The sequence below is a fragment of the Somniosus microcephalus genome, chromosome 7 (assembly GCF_052327205.1).
Source record: "Somniosus microcephalus isolate GS21.2 chromosome 7, FLI_Smic_1.0, whole genome shotgun sequence".
In the NCBI taxonomy this organism is placed as follows: domain Eukaryota; kingdom Metazoa; phylum Chordata; class Chondrichthyes; order Squaliformes; family Somniosidae; genus Somniosus; species Somniosus microcephalus.
In genome coordinates, this window is record NC_140993.1 from 219348043 (window position 1) to 219365196 (window position 17154).

Genomic DNA, 17154 nt, shown 5'->3' on the forward strand with positions numbered 1-17154 from the left:
GGTAAATACGGTTTATGCCAGACACCTCCTGAGATCCCGCAAACAGCAGTCCGGGGAATCGGTGGAGGCATTCCTACGGGCACTACAGATACTCGGCCGAGCCTGCGATTGTAAAGAGGTATCGGCCGCGACACACACGGAGGGACTTATCCGAGATGCTTTCGTTGCGGGCCTCAAGTCCGACTACTCCCGGCAGAGACTGCTGGAGAAGGGCGAAATCGACCTGAAGAAGGCAGTGTCCCTCGCGCTCTCGCTAGACGCGGCCCACCGGAATATGGACGCATTCTCCCCTAACCGCTCCGCACCGTGGACGCCGCAACCTTGGGTCATGGGACCGCCACCCCCGGCACCAACTGCTGCAGCGATGTCCAAGGGCCCGAAATGTTACTTTTGTGGCCAGGCAAAACACCCCAGAGCATGCTGCCCGGCGAAAAACGCTACCTGCTCTGGCTGCGGGAAGAAAGGACACTACGTCAACGCCTGCAAAGGTAAAACCGCTAACGCCAGCAGCGCCGCGTGTGAACCGTGGGGGCAGCCATCTTGTCCGCCATCTTGGACACTTCCAGCCGCGTGGGGATCGGGATCATGGGTGCAGCCATTTTGTCCGCCATCTTGGACGCCTCCAACTCCAATCGCGGGTGACCCGGACTCAACCACCGCCTCGTCTGACGACCACAGCGACCATACACTGGCCTCCGTGACGCTGGACCAATCTCTCCCTCACCAACTGTCCAAGTCCATGATGGACATTACGGTAAACGGCCGCGCCACTACCTGCTTTTTCGACAGCGGGAGCACGGAGAGCTTTATCCACCCCGACACGGTGCGCAGTTACTCTCTCCCGGTCCTGCCAACGCGCCATCGGTTCTCTATGGCTTTCAAATCCCATTCAGCAGACGTCGGTGGCTACTGTGTAGTGACCCTTTCAGTAAGGGGCACAGAATACAAAAATTTTAAACTTCATGTCCTGCCCCATCTCTGCGCTGCCGTTCTACTGGGGTTGGATTTTCAGTGCCACCTTAAAAGTGTCACATTAGCGTACGATGGACCCCTCCCCCCACTCACAGTCTGCAGCCAGCAACTTTTAAATCGCCCGCCGCGCACCATTTGCAGCCTCTCCACGCTTAAAGTCTCCCCCCTCCCTTGTTCGCTAACCTCACCCGCGACTGTAAGCCCATCGCTACCAAAAGCAGACGGTACAGTGCCGGGGATAGGAGCTTCATTAAATCCGAAGTAGCAAGACTCCTGAAGGAAGGGATTATTGAGGGTAGCACTAGCCCATGGCGAGCACAAGTGGTGGTAGTGAAGACTGGCGAAAAACAGCGCCTAGTTATTGACTACAGCCAGATGATCAATAGCTACACCCAGTTAGATGCATACCCACTCCCCCGCATATCTGACATGGTCAATCAGATAGCACAATACCGGGTGTTCTCGACGATTGATCTGAAGTCGGCATACCACCAGCTCCCCATCAGGGCTGAGGACCGCCAGTACACAGCTTTTGAAGCTGACGGTCGTCTCTACCACTTCCTCCGAGTCCCCTTCGGCGTCACCAACGGGGTTTCGGTCTTCCAAAGGGAGATGGACCGAATGGTTGACCAGAACGCGCTGCAGGCCACCTTCCCCTATCTAGACAACATCACCATCTGCGGCCACGACCAGCAGGACCATGACGTTAACCTAGAGAAATTCCTCCGTACGGCCCAGCGGCTGAATCTAACATACAACAAGGACAAATGTATGTTTCACACCACGCGCCTCGCCATTCTTGGCTGCGTAGTGGAGAACGGAGTCATCGGCCCCGACCCCGACAGAATGCGCCCCCTTATGGAGCTCCCCCTCCCCCACTGCCAAAAAGCACTGGAGATGCCTAGGGTTTTTCTCTTACTATGCTCAGTGGGTGCCCAACTATGCGGACAAAGCCAGACCCCTCATCAAGTCCACCTCCTTCCCCCTGACAGCAGAGGCATGTGCAGCCTTCACTCTCATAAAAAGAGATATTGCGAAGGCCACAATGCACGCAGTGGATGAGTCCATCCCTTTCCAAGTGGAGAGCGACGCATCCGACTTCGCCCTAGCTGCAACCCTTAACCAGGCGGGGAGACCCGTGGCCTTTTTCTCAAGGACCCTCCAGGGCCCCGAGATTCGACACTCCTCTGTCGAAAAGGAGGCCCAGGCCATTGTGGAAGCGGTGCGACATTGGAGGCATTACCTGGCCGGAAAACGATTTACCCTGCTCACTGACCAGCGTTCAGTGGCTTTTATGTTTAATAATAAGCAGAGGGGCAAAATCAAGAACGACAAGATCTTGAGGTGGAGAATTGAACTCTCCACCTACAATTACGATATCTTGTACCGGCCCGGGAAACTCTGAGCCCCCAGATGCCCTATCACGTGGTACATGCGCCAACGCGCAGGTTGACAGACTGCAGACCCTCCACAATGACCTCTGCCACCCGGGGGTCACCAGGTTCTTCCATTTCATCAAATCCCGTAACCTGCCCTACTCCATCGAGGAGGTCAGGACCATGACCAGGAACTGCCAAATCTGTGCCGAGTGCAAACCGCATTTTTATAGGCCAGGCAGAGCAAGCCTGATCAAGGCCACTCGCCCCTTCGAGCGCCTGAGCGTCGATTTTAAAGGGCCCCTCCCCTCCTCTGACCGCACCGTGTACTTCCTCAACATAATTGATGAGTACTCCCGTTTCCCGTTTGCCATCCCTTGCCCAGACATGACCAGTACCACGGTCATTAAATGTCTGAATGACCTTTTCGCCTTGTTCGGCTTCCCTAGCTATATCCATAGCGACCGGGGCTCATCCTTTATGAGCGACGAACTCCATCAGTACCTGCTCACGAGAGGTATTGCTACAAGCAGAACCACCAGCTACAACCCCCGGGGGAACGGCCAGGTGGAAAGAGAGAACGCGACGGTTTGGAAGGCCGTCCTCTTAAACTTAAAATCTAAGGGCCTTCCAACCTCTCGCTGGCAGGAGGTCCTCCCCGCAGCCCCAGGACCCGTCATTGACCACCCAACCACTCAATGAGACGCCAGATTCAACGTTGGATGCTGCACCATCACCGCCGCCACGACGACGATCAGGACGGCATACAAGGCCACCTGATAGACTTACTTACACGAACCTTTAGTACACTTCACCCCGTCGGACTCAAATTTAAACAAGGGGTGAATGTGGTAAACCACTGTTATTGTTGCTCACCGTTGTTGTTGTTGTTGCACACTGTTGTATCTATGCATGCCTCAGCTGGCTCCGCCCCTGGCTCCACCCACACGCCCAGGTATAAAGGTGACTGCTCTGCAGCCCCCTGCCTTCTTGGAAACCAGTCAACCACGAGAGGCATGCTCTGTTCTTTGTTAATAAAAGCCTTTTAGTTACTCTCCTAACTCTCCGTCTTTTATGAGTAATTGATAGCGCATCAGCCCCTACAATGGACAATTGTGAAAACGAATCCCACTGCCTTTCCTCTGTGCACTCCATGACTAACAGAGCGCTCACCATTGGGACTAGACAAGTGTGAACACTGCCACCACCGCCTCCCTCATCCACTGAAAGTGGGGCTAGAATATCTTTTGAGAAGGCCTTAATGCTTTCGCCGACTAGAGACACCATGGGCCTCCCTTTGCTCTGGTAGTCTTTTTCATGTCCTCTGAACCTCTGACGTACCCCCATAGGAGATAGCCACAGAACTGGCCCAACATTGGGTGAACCCACCCCTCACCTCCAGCTGAAACAGTGGAGTTGTCAATGGCCCCCGACGATGGCCCCAGCACCCCGGATCAAAATCGGAGCCTCTTGAAGCATAGAGACGATAACACACCCCTACCCTCCTGAAGATAGCAAAATCAATGCCACAGGCAGGCAAGGGAGGGTAGAAAGTTAACCAACCCCTCCTGTTTCTGAATTTCAAATTTAGTGGATATAGGGTAGCTTCATTCGCATTCTCTGCTCCCCTGCACCCCTTCTCTTCCAATGTCCTTTCTTCCCTCCTCTCTCTCTCTCTCTCATACGCTATTAGATCAGCTAAAAGGATAATGGAACAAAGAGGATCGTAGACAATTGTGGAAAGTAATGAGAAAAGGTTTTTCAGTTATGTTAAAAGTCAGAGGACTGTCAAAGACTGTATTGGGCCATTGAAGGATGTTCAAGGACAGATTACAAAGGATTCACGGGGTATAGTGGAAATATTGGGCCTGAAATGACGCTGTGCGTACGCTGTCGGAAGCCCTCAGAATGGCTCCGCAAGTTCTGGGCTTCCACATGTGCTGTGCATGCACGAAAACCCGAAACTTATGACCTGTCAAGTTTCGCTTGGACAGATCCTTCACATCTGCTAGAAGGGGGATAGAACATGTCCAGGGAATTATAGACCAGTCAGCTTAACATCAGTGGTAGGAAAAATAATGGAATCCCTACTAAAGGAGAAAATAGAAGAACATCTAGAAACCAAAAATATAATAATGAATAGTCAGCATGGATTCCAATAGGGAAAGCCTTGCTTGACCAACCTCATTGAATTTTTTGAAGAGGTAATAGAGAGATTAGACAATGGCAATGCAATAGATGTAATTTATCTGGATTTTCAAAAGACCTTCGATAAGGTACCCCATAATAGACTGATGAGCAAGGTCAGAAAATGCAGTCAGGGGACAAGTAGCAGAATGGATTGCTGGCTGGCTTCAGGACAGAAAGCAGAGAGTAGGGGTAAAGGGTAGCTATTCAGTGGCAGAAAGTGGGTAGTGGTGTTCCACAAGGATCAGTGCTGGGACCACTACTGTTCACAATTTACATTAGCAATTTAGACTTTGAAATCAAAAACCCAATTTCTGAATTTGCAGATGACACCAAATTGGGGGAATAGTTAATACTGAGGAGGACTGCAACAAGTTATAGGAGGGTATTAATAAACTTGCAGAATGGGCATATAATTGGCAAATGAAGTTCAACACAGATAAATGTGAGGTATTACATTTTGGTAGGAAGAATAGGGAGGTCACTTATCACTTGGACGGTGCGAGTCTAGGGATAGAGGAACAAAGGGATCTCGGAGTACAAATACACAAATCACTAAAAGTTGTGACACAGGTTAGCAAGGCCATAAAAAAGCAAACCAAGCACTAGGGTTTATTTCTAGAGGGATAGAATTAAAAAGTAGGGAAGTTATGCTAAACCTGTATTGAACCTTTGTTAAACCACACTTAGAGTACTGCATACAGTTCTGGTCGTCATATTATAAAAAGGATATAGAGGCACTGGAGAGGGTGCAGAGAAGATTTACAAGGGTGATACCAGAAATGCAAGGGTATACATATCAGGAAAGGATGAACAGGCTGGGTTTCTTTTCTCTTGAAAAAAGGCTGAGGGGTGACCTAATAAAGGTCTTTAAAGTTATGAAAGGTTTTGATAGAGTGGATACAGAGACAATGTTTCCACTCGTGGGAAAGAGCATAACTAGAGGCCATCAATATAAGATAGTCACCAAGAAATCCAATGGGGAATTCGGAAGAAACTTCTTTACCCAAAGTGGTGAGAATGTGGAACTTGCTACCACAGGGAGTGGTTGAAATACAGATGTATTTAAGAGGAGGCTAGACAAGCATATAAGGGAGAAGGGAATAGAGGGTTATGCTGATTGATTTAGATGAGGAAAGACGGGAGGAGGCTCAAGTGGAGCATAAACGCCGGCATGGACTGGTTGGGTCGAATGGTCTGTTTCTGTGCCGTATATCCTGTGTAATCCTATGCTACAAAAATCACTTTTCGCTGGCACAGAGTGTGGCTATTTACCCAACTACTGCCCAGCGAATGCCCACAGGCGTTAACAGGCGTAAAGCCTTCTTTTACCAGCGTAAGAATGAAAATAAATATTAAAATAATTTTCTTTTAAAGATTTAAACATAAACATACACATACATTTAAAATTAGTTTAGGTAAATTTTGGCCCATTTTAAAATGTTTAAATTTATTTTTCAAAAAATTAAATTTTTATTTTAAAGGATCTTTTAATTAATTTTGAACATGGAAACGTTTATTTTTATTTAAGCGGTGTGAATTCTTATTTATTTGGGGGATTCCTATGAAGTTTACGGGGATTCCGTACGTAAATGGAATCCCCATAAGCATCATGGGAATCCCCCTTTTTGATTAGTTGACTGGGTCCACGTGATCCCAGGGACGCCGGTGAACCGCCTGCGTCCCCGGGATCAGTAGGCGTTTACGCAGGCGTACGCCTGCAGGCCCAGCACCCGAAGAGTCCGAAGCCCCGGAGACACCAGGTACGTTAGGATTTTCCTTTCAGTTTGGAGACGTATTCTTTTGGTACGCCTCTGACCACAAATTCAGGGCCATTAAATGAGCACTTTGCATCGGTCTTCACTCTTGAAGACGATGCATGACTGTTAGAATTTAATTACATAGAGAGGAACATATTAGGAACACCCAACATGGCTTTAAGAAAAGGAGGTGCTGTGGCAGAGCCACCAAAGGACTCAGCAGTTGTACATAATTCCTTTAACAGCAATGTAGTTGCAGCCTGTGTCTGTACCTTTAATTACACTGTTTAACTGTACTATGTCTAGTTACCTTTACAGCGCGGTTTCAACGTGATGATGTCATGCCGTTCATCACATGATCCCCCAATGGCAGGAAGAACGTGATGACGTCATGACGTCAGCTTGGGGACCAGAGAGGCAGTCCTCGTGGAGCCTTCAAAGAGAGTAGACCTGTATTCAATGTATTCCAGCAATTTCTAGTTAAAACCTGTTTTGTTCCATTAAAGTTCGTTGTTTTAATTGCCTGAGTCGAACTCAGTCTTTTCGTTAGGAACCTCCGTTCCTACATTGGTGACCCCGACTTCTACGAACAGTATTCGTGGAAGATATTCATCATGGACACGAACGCCGTGACCCTGAAACTGCCACAATTCTGGGAGCAACAACCAACCGCGTGGTTTATCCAGGCTGAAGCTCAATTTGCCATCCGGAACATCGTCACGGATTCGACCCGTTACTACTACGTGGTCTCTGCCCTCGACAGCGCCACAACCTCGCGGATCGTCAGCCTCCTCGGTAGCCCACCGGATGATGGCAAGTACGATACTTTAAAGGCGCGGTTGCTGCAGGTCTTCGGCCTCTCGAAGTCGGAGCGCGTTCGCAGACTTCTCACTATGCCCGGCCTCGGGGACTCCAGACCGTCCGAGCTCATGAGCCAAATGCTCACGCTCTTAGGTGCCGAACCGGAATGCTTCCTTTTTAGGGAGTTGTTCCTCTGCCAGCTTCCAGAGCCAGTGCAAGCTGCCTTAGCCAGTTCTGCGATCACAGACTGTGCTGAACTCGCGGCAGAAGCCGATAAGATCTTCACCGTAACCCAGGAGTGCTGCGCGGCCACGAAGCACCCAGCCCCTACAGGCGCAACTCCAGCTCCACAGGCGGCGGGCTGGTGCTCCTACCACGGCCGTTTTGGCGCGAAAGCCAGACGCTGCCGTCCTACCTGCAGCTTTTCGCCCCAAAAAAAAAACCAACAATGCTCCCGCAGCGTTTTTCGCGAAGGAAGACCGAGTCTAAAGGGCGCACCGCGACCGCGATGTCCATCGGATCTTCAGGGAAGCTTCTTTACATCACAGACTCCCTATCTGGTCGCCATTTCCTTTGTGACACCTGCGTCGAGGCTTGATCTCCAAGCTGGGGGCCACGGCCTTTCCCTCGAAGCAGCTAATGGCACGGCTATTCGTACCTTTGGGAAGCGACGGATCCAACTGTGCTTCGGCGGTCAGCGCCTCTGCTGGGAGTTTGTCACGGCCAAGGTCTCACAGGCCATCCTAGGGGTGGATTTTCTATGTGCAAACGGGTTCCTCGTCGATGTCCAGCACTGCCGGTTGATCAATGCGGCCACTTTCCACTCGATCCCCTGCCACCGCAGCACCGCCGTGTCGTTGTCTGTTGCCTGCGCATACCCATCCCCGGATTAATTCACTCGTCTCCTCGGGGAGTTCCCGGAGCTGACCAGGCCCACTTTCTCTTCCTCGGTCACGAAGCATGGTGTGGAGCACCATATCACCACGACGGGCTCCCCGGTTTATGCACGGGCTCGAACCCAGCAAGCTCACGGCTGCGAAGGTGGAGTTTGATACAATGGAGCGGCTGGGAATTATTCGACGATCAAATAGTCCCTGGTCTTCGCCTCTCCACATCGTGCCGAAACCTGGTGGCGGCTGGCGGCCATGCGGCGACTACCGACGCCTGAACGACACCACTACAACCGATCGGCACCCGATCCCACATATACAAGATTTTTCGGCCCATTTGGCGAGAAAGTCCATCTTCTCTAAAGTTGACCTCGTCCGCGGGTATCACCAGGTGCCCGTTCATCCGCAGGACGTTCCAAAAACCGTTGTTATCACACCGTTCGGGCTTTTTGAGTTCCTATGACTGCCGTTCGGTCTAAAGAATGCAGCACAAGCTTTCCAACGACTAATGGACTCTGTGCTCCGAGACCTGCCTTTCATTTTCGTTTATCTTGATGACATCCTCATCGCCAGTGCTAGCAAGGAAGAGCACTTCGGTCACTTGCGTACTCTTCTCACACGCCTTAGCCAGCATGGGTTAATCATCAACCCGGCCAAGTGCCAGTTTGGCCTGCAAAGCATCGATTTTTTGGGACATCGCATCACCTCGGACGGCGCCATCCCCCTGGCGACGAAGGTGGAAGCTGTTACTTCTTTCCCGCGCCCGCAGACCGTCAGGGCCCTCCAAGAGTTCCTGGGATGGTGAATTTCTACCATCGATTCGTCCCCAAGGCGGTTCTGCTTATGCAGCCTTTGTACGGGGCCCTCAAGGGCAAGTCTGGCAAAGACCCAATCGGCTGGACGGCCGAGATGGACCAGGCATTCGGGAACACCAAGAGCGCCTTGGCTGCTGCAACCATGTTGGCACACCCTCTTCCAGGCGCCACCATCGCCCTTACTACAGACGCATCCGACTACGCCATAGGTGCAGTACAGGAGCAATGGGTCAATGGCATTTGGCAACCGCTGGCGTTTTTCAGCCAGCAGCTGAGAAAAAATGAAAAAAAATACAGCACCTTCGATCGGGAGTTGCTGGCCCCTTTTCTGGCCATCCGCCATTTCAGGTTTTTGTTAGAAGGATGTCCCTTCACGGCTTTTGTCGACCACAAGCCGCTGACCTTCGCCATGTCAAAGACTACCGAACCGTGGTCCACTCGTCACCAACGTCACCTGACGTTCATTTCGGAATTTACTACGGACATTCAACATGTGTCTGGTAAAGACAACCTGGTGGCAGATTGCCTCTCCCGCACGACGGTCCACGCGGTCCATCTTGGAATTGACTACGCTCGCATGGCTGAGGATCAGATTTCGGACCCAGAGGTTCAATCCTACAGAACCGTCCCATCGAGTTTCCAACCGGCCGACGTCAGCTTCCAGGTCGCGGGCACCACGCTCCTTTGCGATGTCGCCATGGGCGTTCCCCGACCTATTGTGCCAGCCGCGTGGCGCCAGAAAGTTTTCGACGCAATACACGGATTGTCGCACCCTGGTATGCGGGCGTCACAACGTTTATTGTCGACGAAGTTCGTCTGGAAGGGTATGCACCTGGATGTCCGGGACTGGGCCAACACCTGCGTGGTCTGCCAGAAGGCCAAGGTCCAGCGGCATGTCAAAGCACCAGTGGCTCCGTTCGTTGTTCCGGAGCGTCGTTTCGACCACATACATGTGGACCTTGTGGGACCACTACCGCCTTCCCGTGGTTTTACTCACCTCCTCACCGTGGTGGACCGCACCACCAGGTGGCCAGAGGCAAGTCCTTTGGTTTCCACCACTTCGGCGGACGTCGCTAGAGCCTTCATCTTCTGTTGGGTGGCTCGTTTCGGGGTGCCGGCAGACATCTCCTCCGATCGGGGGCCACAATTTACCTCGGAGCTTTGGAACGCTGTAGCTCAGGGGCTCGGCGCCAAACTTCATCGCACCACCGCCTATCATCCACAGGCGAACGGCCTGTGCGAACGATTCCACAGGTCGCTTAAAGCCTCCTTACGGGCCAGTCTTCAAGGTGCGGGATGGGTGGACAGGCTCCCTTGGGTCCTGTTGGGCCTTCGCACGACGCCCAAGGACGACCTGCAATCTTCTTCAGCAGAGCTTGTTTATGGCCAGCCACTCCGAGTTCCTGGTGATTTCCTCCCTTCGCCCATGGAGCCATGGTCCGCCTCCCAGCAGCTCGCCAGCCACCAGGAAGCGGCCAAGTGTTTCGCCCCAGTGCCTACATCCAACCACAGCCTACAGAGCTCCCACATGCCGGTTGAGCTGAAGAGCGCCGAGTACGTCTTCATCCGTCATGACGCTCACCGGGACCCGCTCAAGCCTCCTTACACTGGTCCCTTCCGTGTCATCGAACCAGGAGACAAGTCCTTTGCGGTCGACGTCGGAGGGAAGCCGGATCACATTTCGGTGGACCGCTTGAAGCCGGCTCATCTGGACTTGGATAGCCCAGTCGTCATCGCTCAGCCACCGAAACGTGGCCATCCACCCGCAGCCACCGTGCCAGTTCGATTACACCCGCTGCACCAGCTCAACCACAGTCGCCTGCCAGTTTGACCACTGGTCATCAACTTCCTCTGCCAGGTTATCAAAGTCGATCGGACAGACTTGTCAGACCTCCTCCTCGTCTCACTTTTTCTGTTAAAGACAATTCTGGGGGGGGGGGGGGGGGGGGGGCGCATGTGGCGGAGCCACCAAAGGACTCAGAGCAGTTGTACATAATTCCTTTAACAGCAATGTAGTTGCAGCCTGTGTCTGTACCTTTAATTACACTGTTTAACTGTACTGTGTCCAGTTACCTTTACAGCGCGGTTTCAACGTGATGATGTCATGCCGTTCGTCACATGATCCCCCAATGGCGGGAAGAACGTGATGACGTCATGACATCAGCTTGGGGACCAGAGAGTCAGTCCTCGTGGAGCCTTCAAAGAGAGCAGACCTGTATTCGATGTATTCCAGCAGTTTCTAGTTAAAACCTGTTTTGTTCCATTAAAGTTCGTTGTTTTAATTGCCTGAGTCGAACTCAGTCTTTTCGTTAGGAACCTCCGTTCCTACAATGCTGTCTTACAAATGTTATTGTATTTTTTGAAGAAATCACCAAGATGGTGGATGAAGGAAACCCAGTAAACGCTGTCTACATAGACTTCCAAAAAGCTTTTGACAAGATTCTGCATAAGAGGCTTCTCTACAAGATCTGAGCCTCTAGTATTAGTGGTAATATATTGAGCTAGGTTGAGAACTGGCTGATAGGCCGTAGACAGAAAGTAGTTGTAGATGGTTTTGGATCCGCTTGGAGACCAGTCACCAATGGTGTCCCACAGGGATCGGTGTTGGGACCATTGCTCTTTGCTATGTTCATTAATGATCTAGATGTAGGTGTTGGAGCATGATCTGCAAGTTTGCAGATGATATGAAGATGCACAAGGCCTCACAATTGTGTGGCACAGACTAGATTACCAGAGGGTCTTTTCATTTTTCGTATGCGCTCCCTCCCTCTCCTATACCTTCCAGCCCTCATCTGTCTACCTCCCCCCTGCCCTCCCTGGTCCAATTATCCCCTGACCTCTGCTTGACCTAAATACTGTTCTTGATCTCGACTCCCTACATGCGCAATGCCATGGGAGATCGACTAGCTTATGTGAAAGAAGCCAAAGAACACCAAGCAAAATAAACACTGGCTAAACAACATTTCCCTTAGAACAAAGACTAATTGACATTATTAAAATACTACAGGGTACAATAGCTATTCTACTTAGTCCTAGAATGATACAGCACAGAAGGAGGCCATTCGTCCATCGTGCCTGTGCTGGCTCTGTGAAAGATCTATCCAATCAGTCCCACTCCTCCGCTCTTTCCCCATAGCCCTGCAATTTATTTATTTTCAAGTATAAATCCAATTCCCTTTTGAAAGTTATTACTGAATCTGCTTCCACTGCCCTTTCAGGCAGTTTTTCCTGATCATAACAACTCACTGCATAAAAAAATTCTCTTCTTCTCTCCTCTGGTTCATTCGCCAATGATCTTAAATCCGTATCATCTGGTTACCGGCTCACCTGCCAGTGGAAACAGTTTCTCCTTGCTTACTCTATCAAAACCCCGCATAATTTTGAACGTCTCTATTAAATCTCCCCTTAACCTTCTCTGCTCTAAGGAGAACAATCCCAGCTTCTCTAGTCTCTCCAGATAACTGAAGTCCCTCATCCCTTGCATCATACTATAACTCTACAAAGTTTTCACAGGGGAAGGCCGATAGCTTGTGGAGTGTGATGTACAAGTAGTGTAACTTAGTAATTAAAAAAAAAACACAAATAAATATATAACATACATACCTCTGGGTGGGCTCTACACTTCTTCAGAGCATCTCCATATATTTTGCTCGGACTTGAGGAGGAGAATAGCTCTTTAAATATTACATAGAATAATCCACCTGAAATGACAGAAGTCCAAGTTAAAAGAGAAGCATAGTGTAGTGCTGGAGTATTTTCAGTATAAAGTGCTTGCTCCATGTAAAAACTTCATAAGGGATTTATCCCTTAATTCCTATTTTTCTTATTGATTTTTGCATTCACTAAGATTCCTCGTCCCTCTGAAAGCTGGGGAACATCGAACATGCCTCGGTTCATTATTCACTTTGAGCACTTCTAGATCTGCATTCAAGGCAAAGTAAAATGATGATATCTCGGTCAGTTGATGGAGCCTCACTGGGCCATGCCTGTAACTTGTCTTGTCAGAGCCACTCCTGGGTGTGCGAGGAGACTTGAAATGACAGGTTTCCATGGGAGACAAAAACCAGAGACGAAAATGATGCCACGTTCTACAAAGCATTTCATTTTTTGAACTTACGTAAGTGGACTTGGGTGGTGCTGGGGCCGGGGTGGGTGGGCCGCAGGAAAAGGAGTTGCCTTCTTTCAAAAATCTCAGACTTGGCCAAATGTGGCAATGTAGAAGGGCACTAACTCCTATCGCTATGGAGCTGAACTAGAGCCTCTACTGTAATCTTGCTGCTAGTTCAGTCTCGACCACCCGTTCAGAAGGGCTACAGGGGGAAATAAATGGGTTTGATATCTAGAATCCTGCTTAAAATCATAATTGACAGATGCCCAGCAACGGCTCTAACTATCATAGTCAGAAAAGGAGTTATGGTACAGGAAGGCCAATGAAGGAATGGCAGGAGAGAAGGAGAAACATCTGAGTGTTTGAGGTGAACAAGAGGAGAATCAAAAATAAATGGCACACTGGAACACTTTTCATTCTATCCATGTATATAACTGGCACATAGATGTAAGTGGAATGAAAGAAAGTGTTCCATGGTGCTATAAACCCATATTGACAGATCTGAACTGGTATGATATTGCTGTTTAAGTGATAAACTGTTAAGCAGGTTTGATTAGTATTCAGCTGAGTCACTGTACAGAGATTCATGGCAAGATACAGAACTCCACCTTGAGGAGACAATAGATGATCGGATACCAACTTAGTCTCTTTTGCCAGCTGACTACTAACTAGTTTGGCATTTAGAGGCAGTGAATAGCTTAAGGCAGTAAGTTTGAACTGGAATACATGGCCCCTTTCAGCGTGCGCACGAGACTCCCTAGGGAACTGCAAGACTATAATTACTAAAGAAAAAAGTGTGTAGGAGGAGGAGCTAGTGAAATGAGACGAGACATGAACGAGTTAGAAGTGAGTTAGTTGTTTCGTCTGAGATTACACTGCGAGGTGGCAGCAGGAGTATACACAGCGGGAAGCTGACTGCGGGTTTCAAGACCGTCTGTGGTTGGGCAGCTCACTGTTCCTAAAAATGCGTTTCCATGGCTCAAGGAAATAGTCCATTGCTCAGGACAGGAGACTCCAGACACACAGAAGCATCATCCCTTTACAGTCCCCTTTTTCCCCCCCCACACTCGGGCACAATGCAGTACAGTACGTTGAACTTCGGATGGCAGACTTAAATCAAACATTTTTTAAAAAAGATTTACTGTCTGAACTTTGGTAACCTATAAACAATATTTTGGAAATACTTCCTCATCTTTATCAGTAGCAATTTACAAGTTCCACTTCGGCTTTCTGCTTCATCAAACTGTTGAGCTCACAGTAAATCAAAGAAACACAAATGCAGGCTTTGGTTTTATGAACGTTAAGCAGTTATCATATATGCACATATGTAATTTACTGTAGATTTATCTAACATCCTATAATAAGTAACAGTAAAAGTGAAATCTTATTACAACATGTCAGGTCCCAAATTACATTTCCTCCGATCTATTCAAAAGGTTTTAGGTCAGGATTTCGACAATCTTTGTCAGCAGTCCTCCACCCAAACATTGAAAAATCATCGGTGGTATCGGTATATTTTGGTTAATTTGGGATGAAGAAGTGACTAATCCCACACATTGATTGTCGACATCTCCAACTTGTTGAGCAGACTTTCTCAATGCTTCCCAATGGAATATCATTTTCACTTCCACAAAGAGTACATGCAGTCAGTCTACTTAGTAAGAAAGGGGAGGGGGGGGGGGGGAAAATCAGGAAAATAATTATCCCAGGCCACCATCATACTCCTTCTAGAACTAGCTGAGAACTAGTTCTAGATCCAGCATTCCCAGGAGAAAGTCTGCAGCCTACCACAAGGTATACATGGTCTAGGAAGATGGAGACAATTAAAAACAAAAATATTGAAGACTATTCTTTTGCTTTCCCCAACCTCCCTAAAAGAGCAATTTAAAACCATCCGAAAGTTAATTATTTACTTGCAATTAATTTATAGATTTGTATATGAGGCATTAATCCCTAAACACTCTTTCCCCTCATTACTCCTTGCACGCCTATTAAAATAAACCGTACAAATGGCTACTGTGATATCGCGACTGTGGAATTATGCAAAGCATTCAACACTTGCCAACCTTCATAAGTGGGATAGTACAAAGATATACACACACAAAAGATCTCTTACCCGTTATGCCAATCCCGACCAACACCACTAGAAGATAGGTCAGGTCTTTTCCAGCTTCCTTCACTGAAGGACACAAGAATTTGAAACAAGCCTCAGCCATGTAACTGTAAACCTTGCGGTTTATAAAAGGTATAAATTACCAGTATTACCACGATTTGATCGATAATGATGGACATCATTCTTAAAACCTTCCATCAATTAATGAAATACTCAAGGATAAAAAAAACTTTACAACATATCCTTGGGTTATTATTGCAAGAAAAATACTCAATTTCTTTAATGAAATTGATTTCTACATTTTGGGGGGGGGGGGGGGGGGGGAAATCACTTTTTTTGTACTAAAGAAATAATTTGCATTTACCTAGAGCGTTTCATGCCCTCAGGACAACCCAATGTGTTTCCTAGCCAATAGGGAAAATGGATGCCGTCTTTCCTTACTGAATTTCAAAATGGAGAATTGTCTCCAGGGAAATAGGTCAGACTGATTGATTTGATAACGTGATAAGAGAAGGACAAAATGTACAGTGTTTAAATCCATGGCAGGTGTGAGAACCAGGCAGTGTGTAAAACTGCCGTGTAATAATATCTGACCTTGGGTGACTGAACTCGTCTTTGGCGAACCAGAAACTGCATAACCACTGTGGGCTTTTCTGTAATCTTCAGATTCTAGAAGTGACTTGTACAACATCCACAAACCTCATCGTGTAGTGGGCTATACAAGAAATACATTCTAGAAAGTGGTATTTTCATAGAGTCATAGTTATACAGCACAGAAAGAGGGCCCTTCGGCCCATCGCGTCTGCGCCGGCCATCAAGCCCTGTCTAATCTAATCCCATTTTCCAGCATTTGGTCCATAGCCTTGTATGCTATGGCCTTTCAAGTGCTCATCCAAATGCTTCTTGAATGTTGTGAGGGTTCCTGCCTCTACCACCCTTTCAGGCAGTGAGTTCCAGATTCCAACCACCCTCTGGGTGAAAAAGTTTTTCCTCAAATCCCCTCTAAACCTCCTGCCCTTTACCTTGAATCTATGCCCCCTAGTTATTGACCCCCCTACTAAGGGGAAAAGTTCCTTTCTACCTACTCTATCTATGCCCCTCATAATTTTGTACACCTCAATCAGGTCCCCCCTCAGCCTTCTCTGCTCCAAGGAAAACAACCCCAGCCTGTCCAGTCTTTCTTCATAGCTGAAGCGCTCCAGCCCAGGTAACATCCTGGTAAATCTCCTCTGCACCCTCTCCACACTATAGGAAGGATGTGATTACTTTGGTGACCAGAACTGCACACAGTACTCCAGCTGTGGCCTTACCAGCATTTTGTACAGCTCCAACATAACCTCCCTGCTCTTATATTCTATGCCTCGGCTAATGAAGGCAAGTATCCCATATGCCTTTTTAACCACCTTATCTACCTGTTCTGCTGCCTTCAGGGATCTATGTACATGCACACCAAGGTCCCTCTGATCCTCTGTCTTTCCTAGGGTCTTACCATTCATTGTATATTCCCTTGCCTTGTTAGTCCGTCCAAAATGCATCACCTCACACTTTTCAGGGTTAAATTCCATTTGCCACTGTTCCGCCCATCTGACCAACCCATCTATATCGTCCTGTAGCCTGAGGCTTCCCTCCTCGCTATTTACCACCCCACCAATTTTCGTGTCATCTGCGAACTTACTGATCATAACTTTTACATTCACATCCAAATCATTAATGTAGACCACAAACAGCAAGGGACCCAGCACCGATCCCTGCAGTACCCCACTGGACACAGGCTTCCAGTCACAAAAACAACCTTCCACCATCACCCTCTGCCACTAAGCCAGTTTTGGATCCAATGTGCCAAGGCACCCTGGATCCCATGGGCTCTTACCTTCCTGACCAGTCTCCTATGCGGGACTTTAACAAAAGCCTTACTGAAATCCATGTAAAGCACATCCACTGCACTACCCTCATCCACACACCTAGTCACCCCCTCGAAAAATTCAATCAAATTGGTCAGACATGATCTTCCCTTGACAAAGCCATGCTGGCTATCCCTAATTAATCCTTGCCTCTCCAAGTGGAGACTAATTCTGTCCCTCAGAATTTTTTCCAATAATTTCCCTACCACTGATGTTAGGCTCACTGGCCTG

General features: G+C 48.6%; 1 protein-coding gene across 3 annotated transcripts in view; it reads right to left on the reverse strand.

Annotated features, from left to right (window-relative positions):
- The window catches only part of timm21 (translocase of inner mitochondrial membrane 21), a 46034-nt gene that overhangs the window by 13893 nt on the left and 14987 nt on the right, over positions 1–17154 (reverse strand). For 2 of the 3 annotated variants that reach the window (XM_085993425.1, XM_085993427.1), the window contains exons 2-3: positions 15026–15088; positions 12405–12502 (exon numbers count right to left, since the gene is read on the reverse strand). In XM_085993425.1, the coding sequence (XP_085849551.1) occupies positions 12405–12502; positions 15026–15088 (161 nt within the window). The remainder of the gene's footprint in view (positions 1–12404; positions 12503–15025; positions 15089–17154) is intronic. The other variant, XM_085993426.1, reaches the window with a different exon arrangement.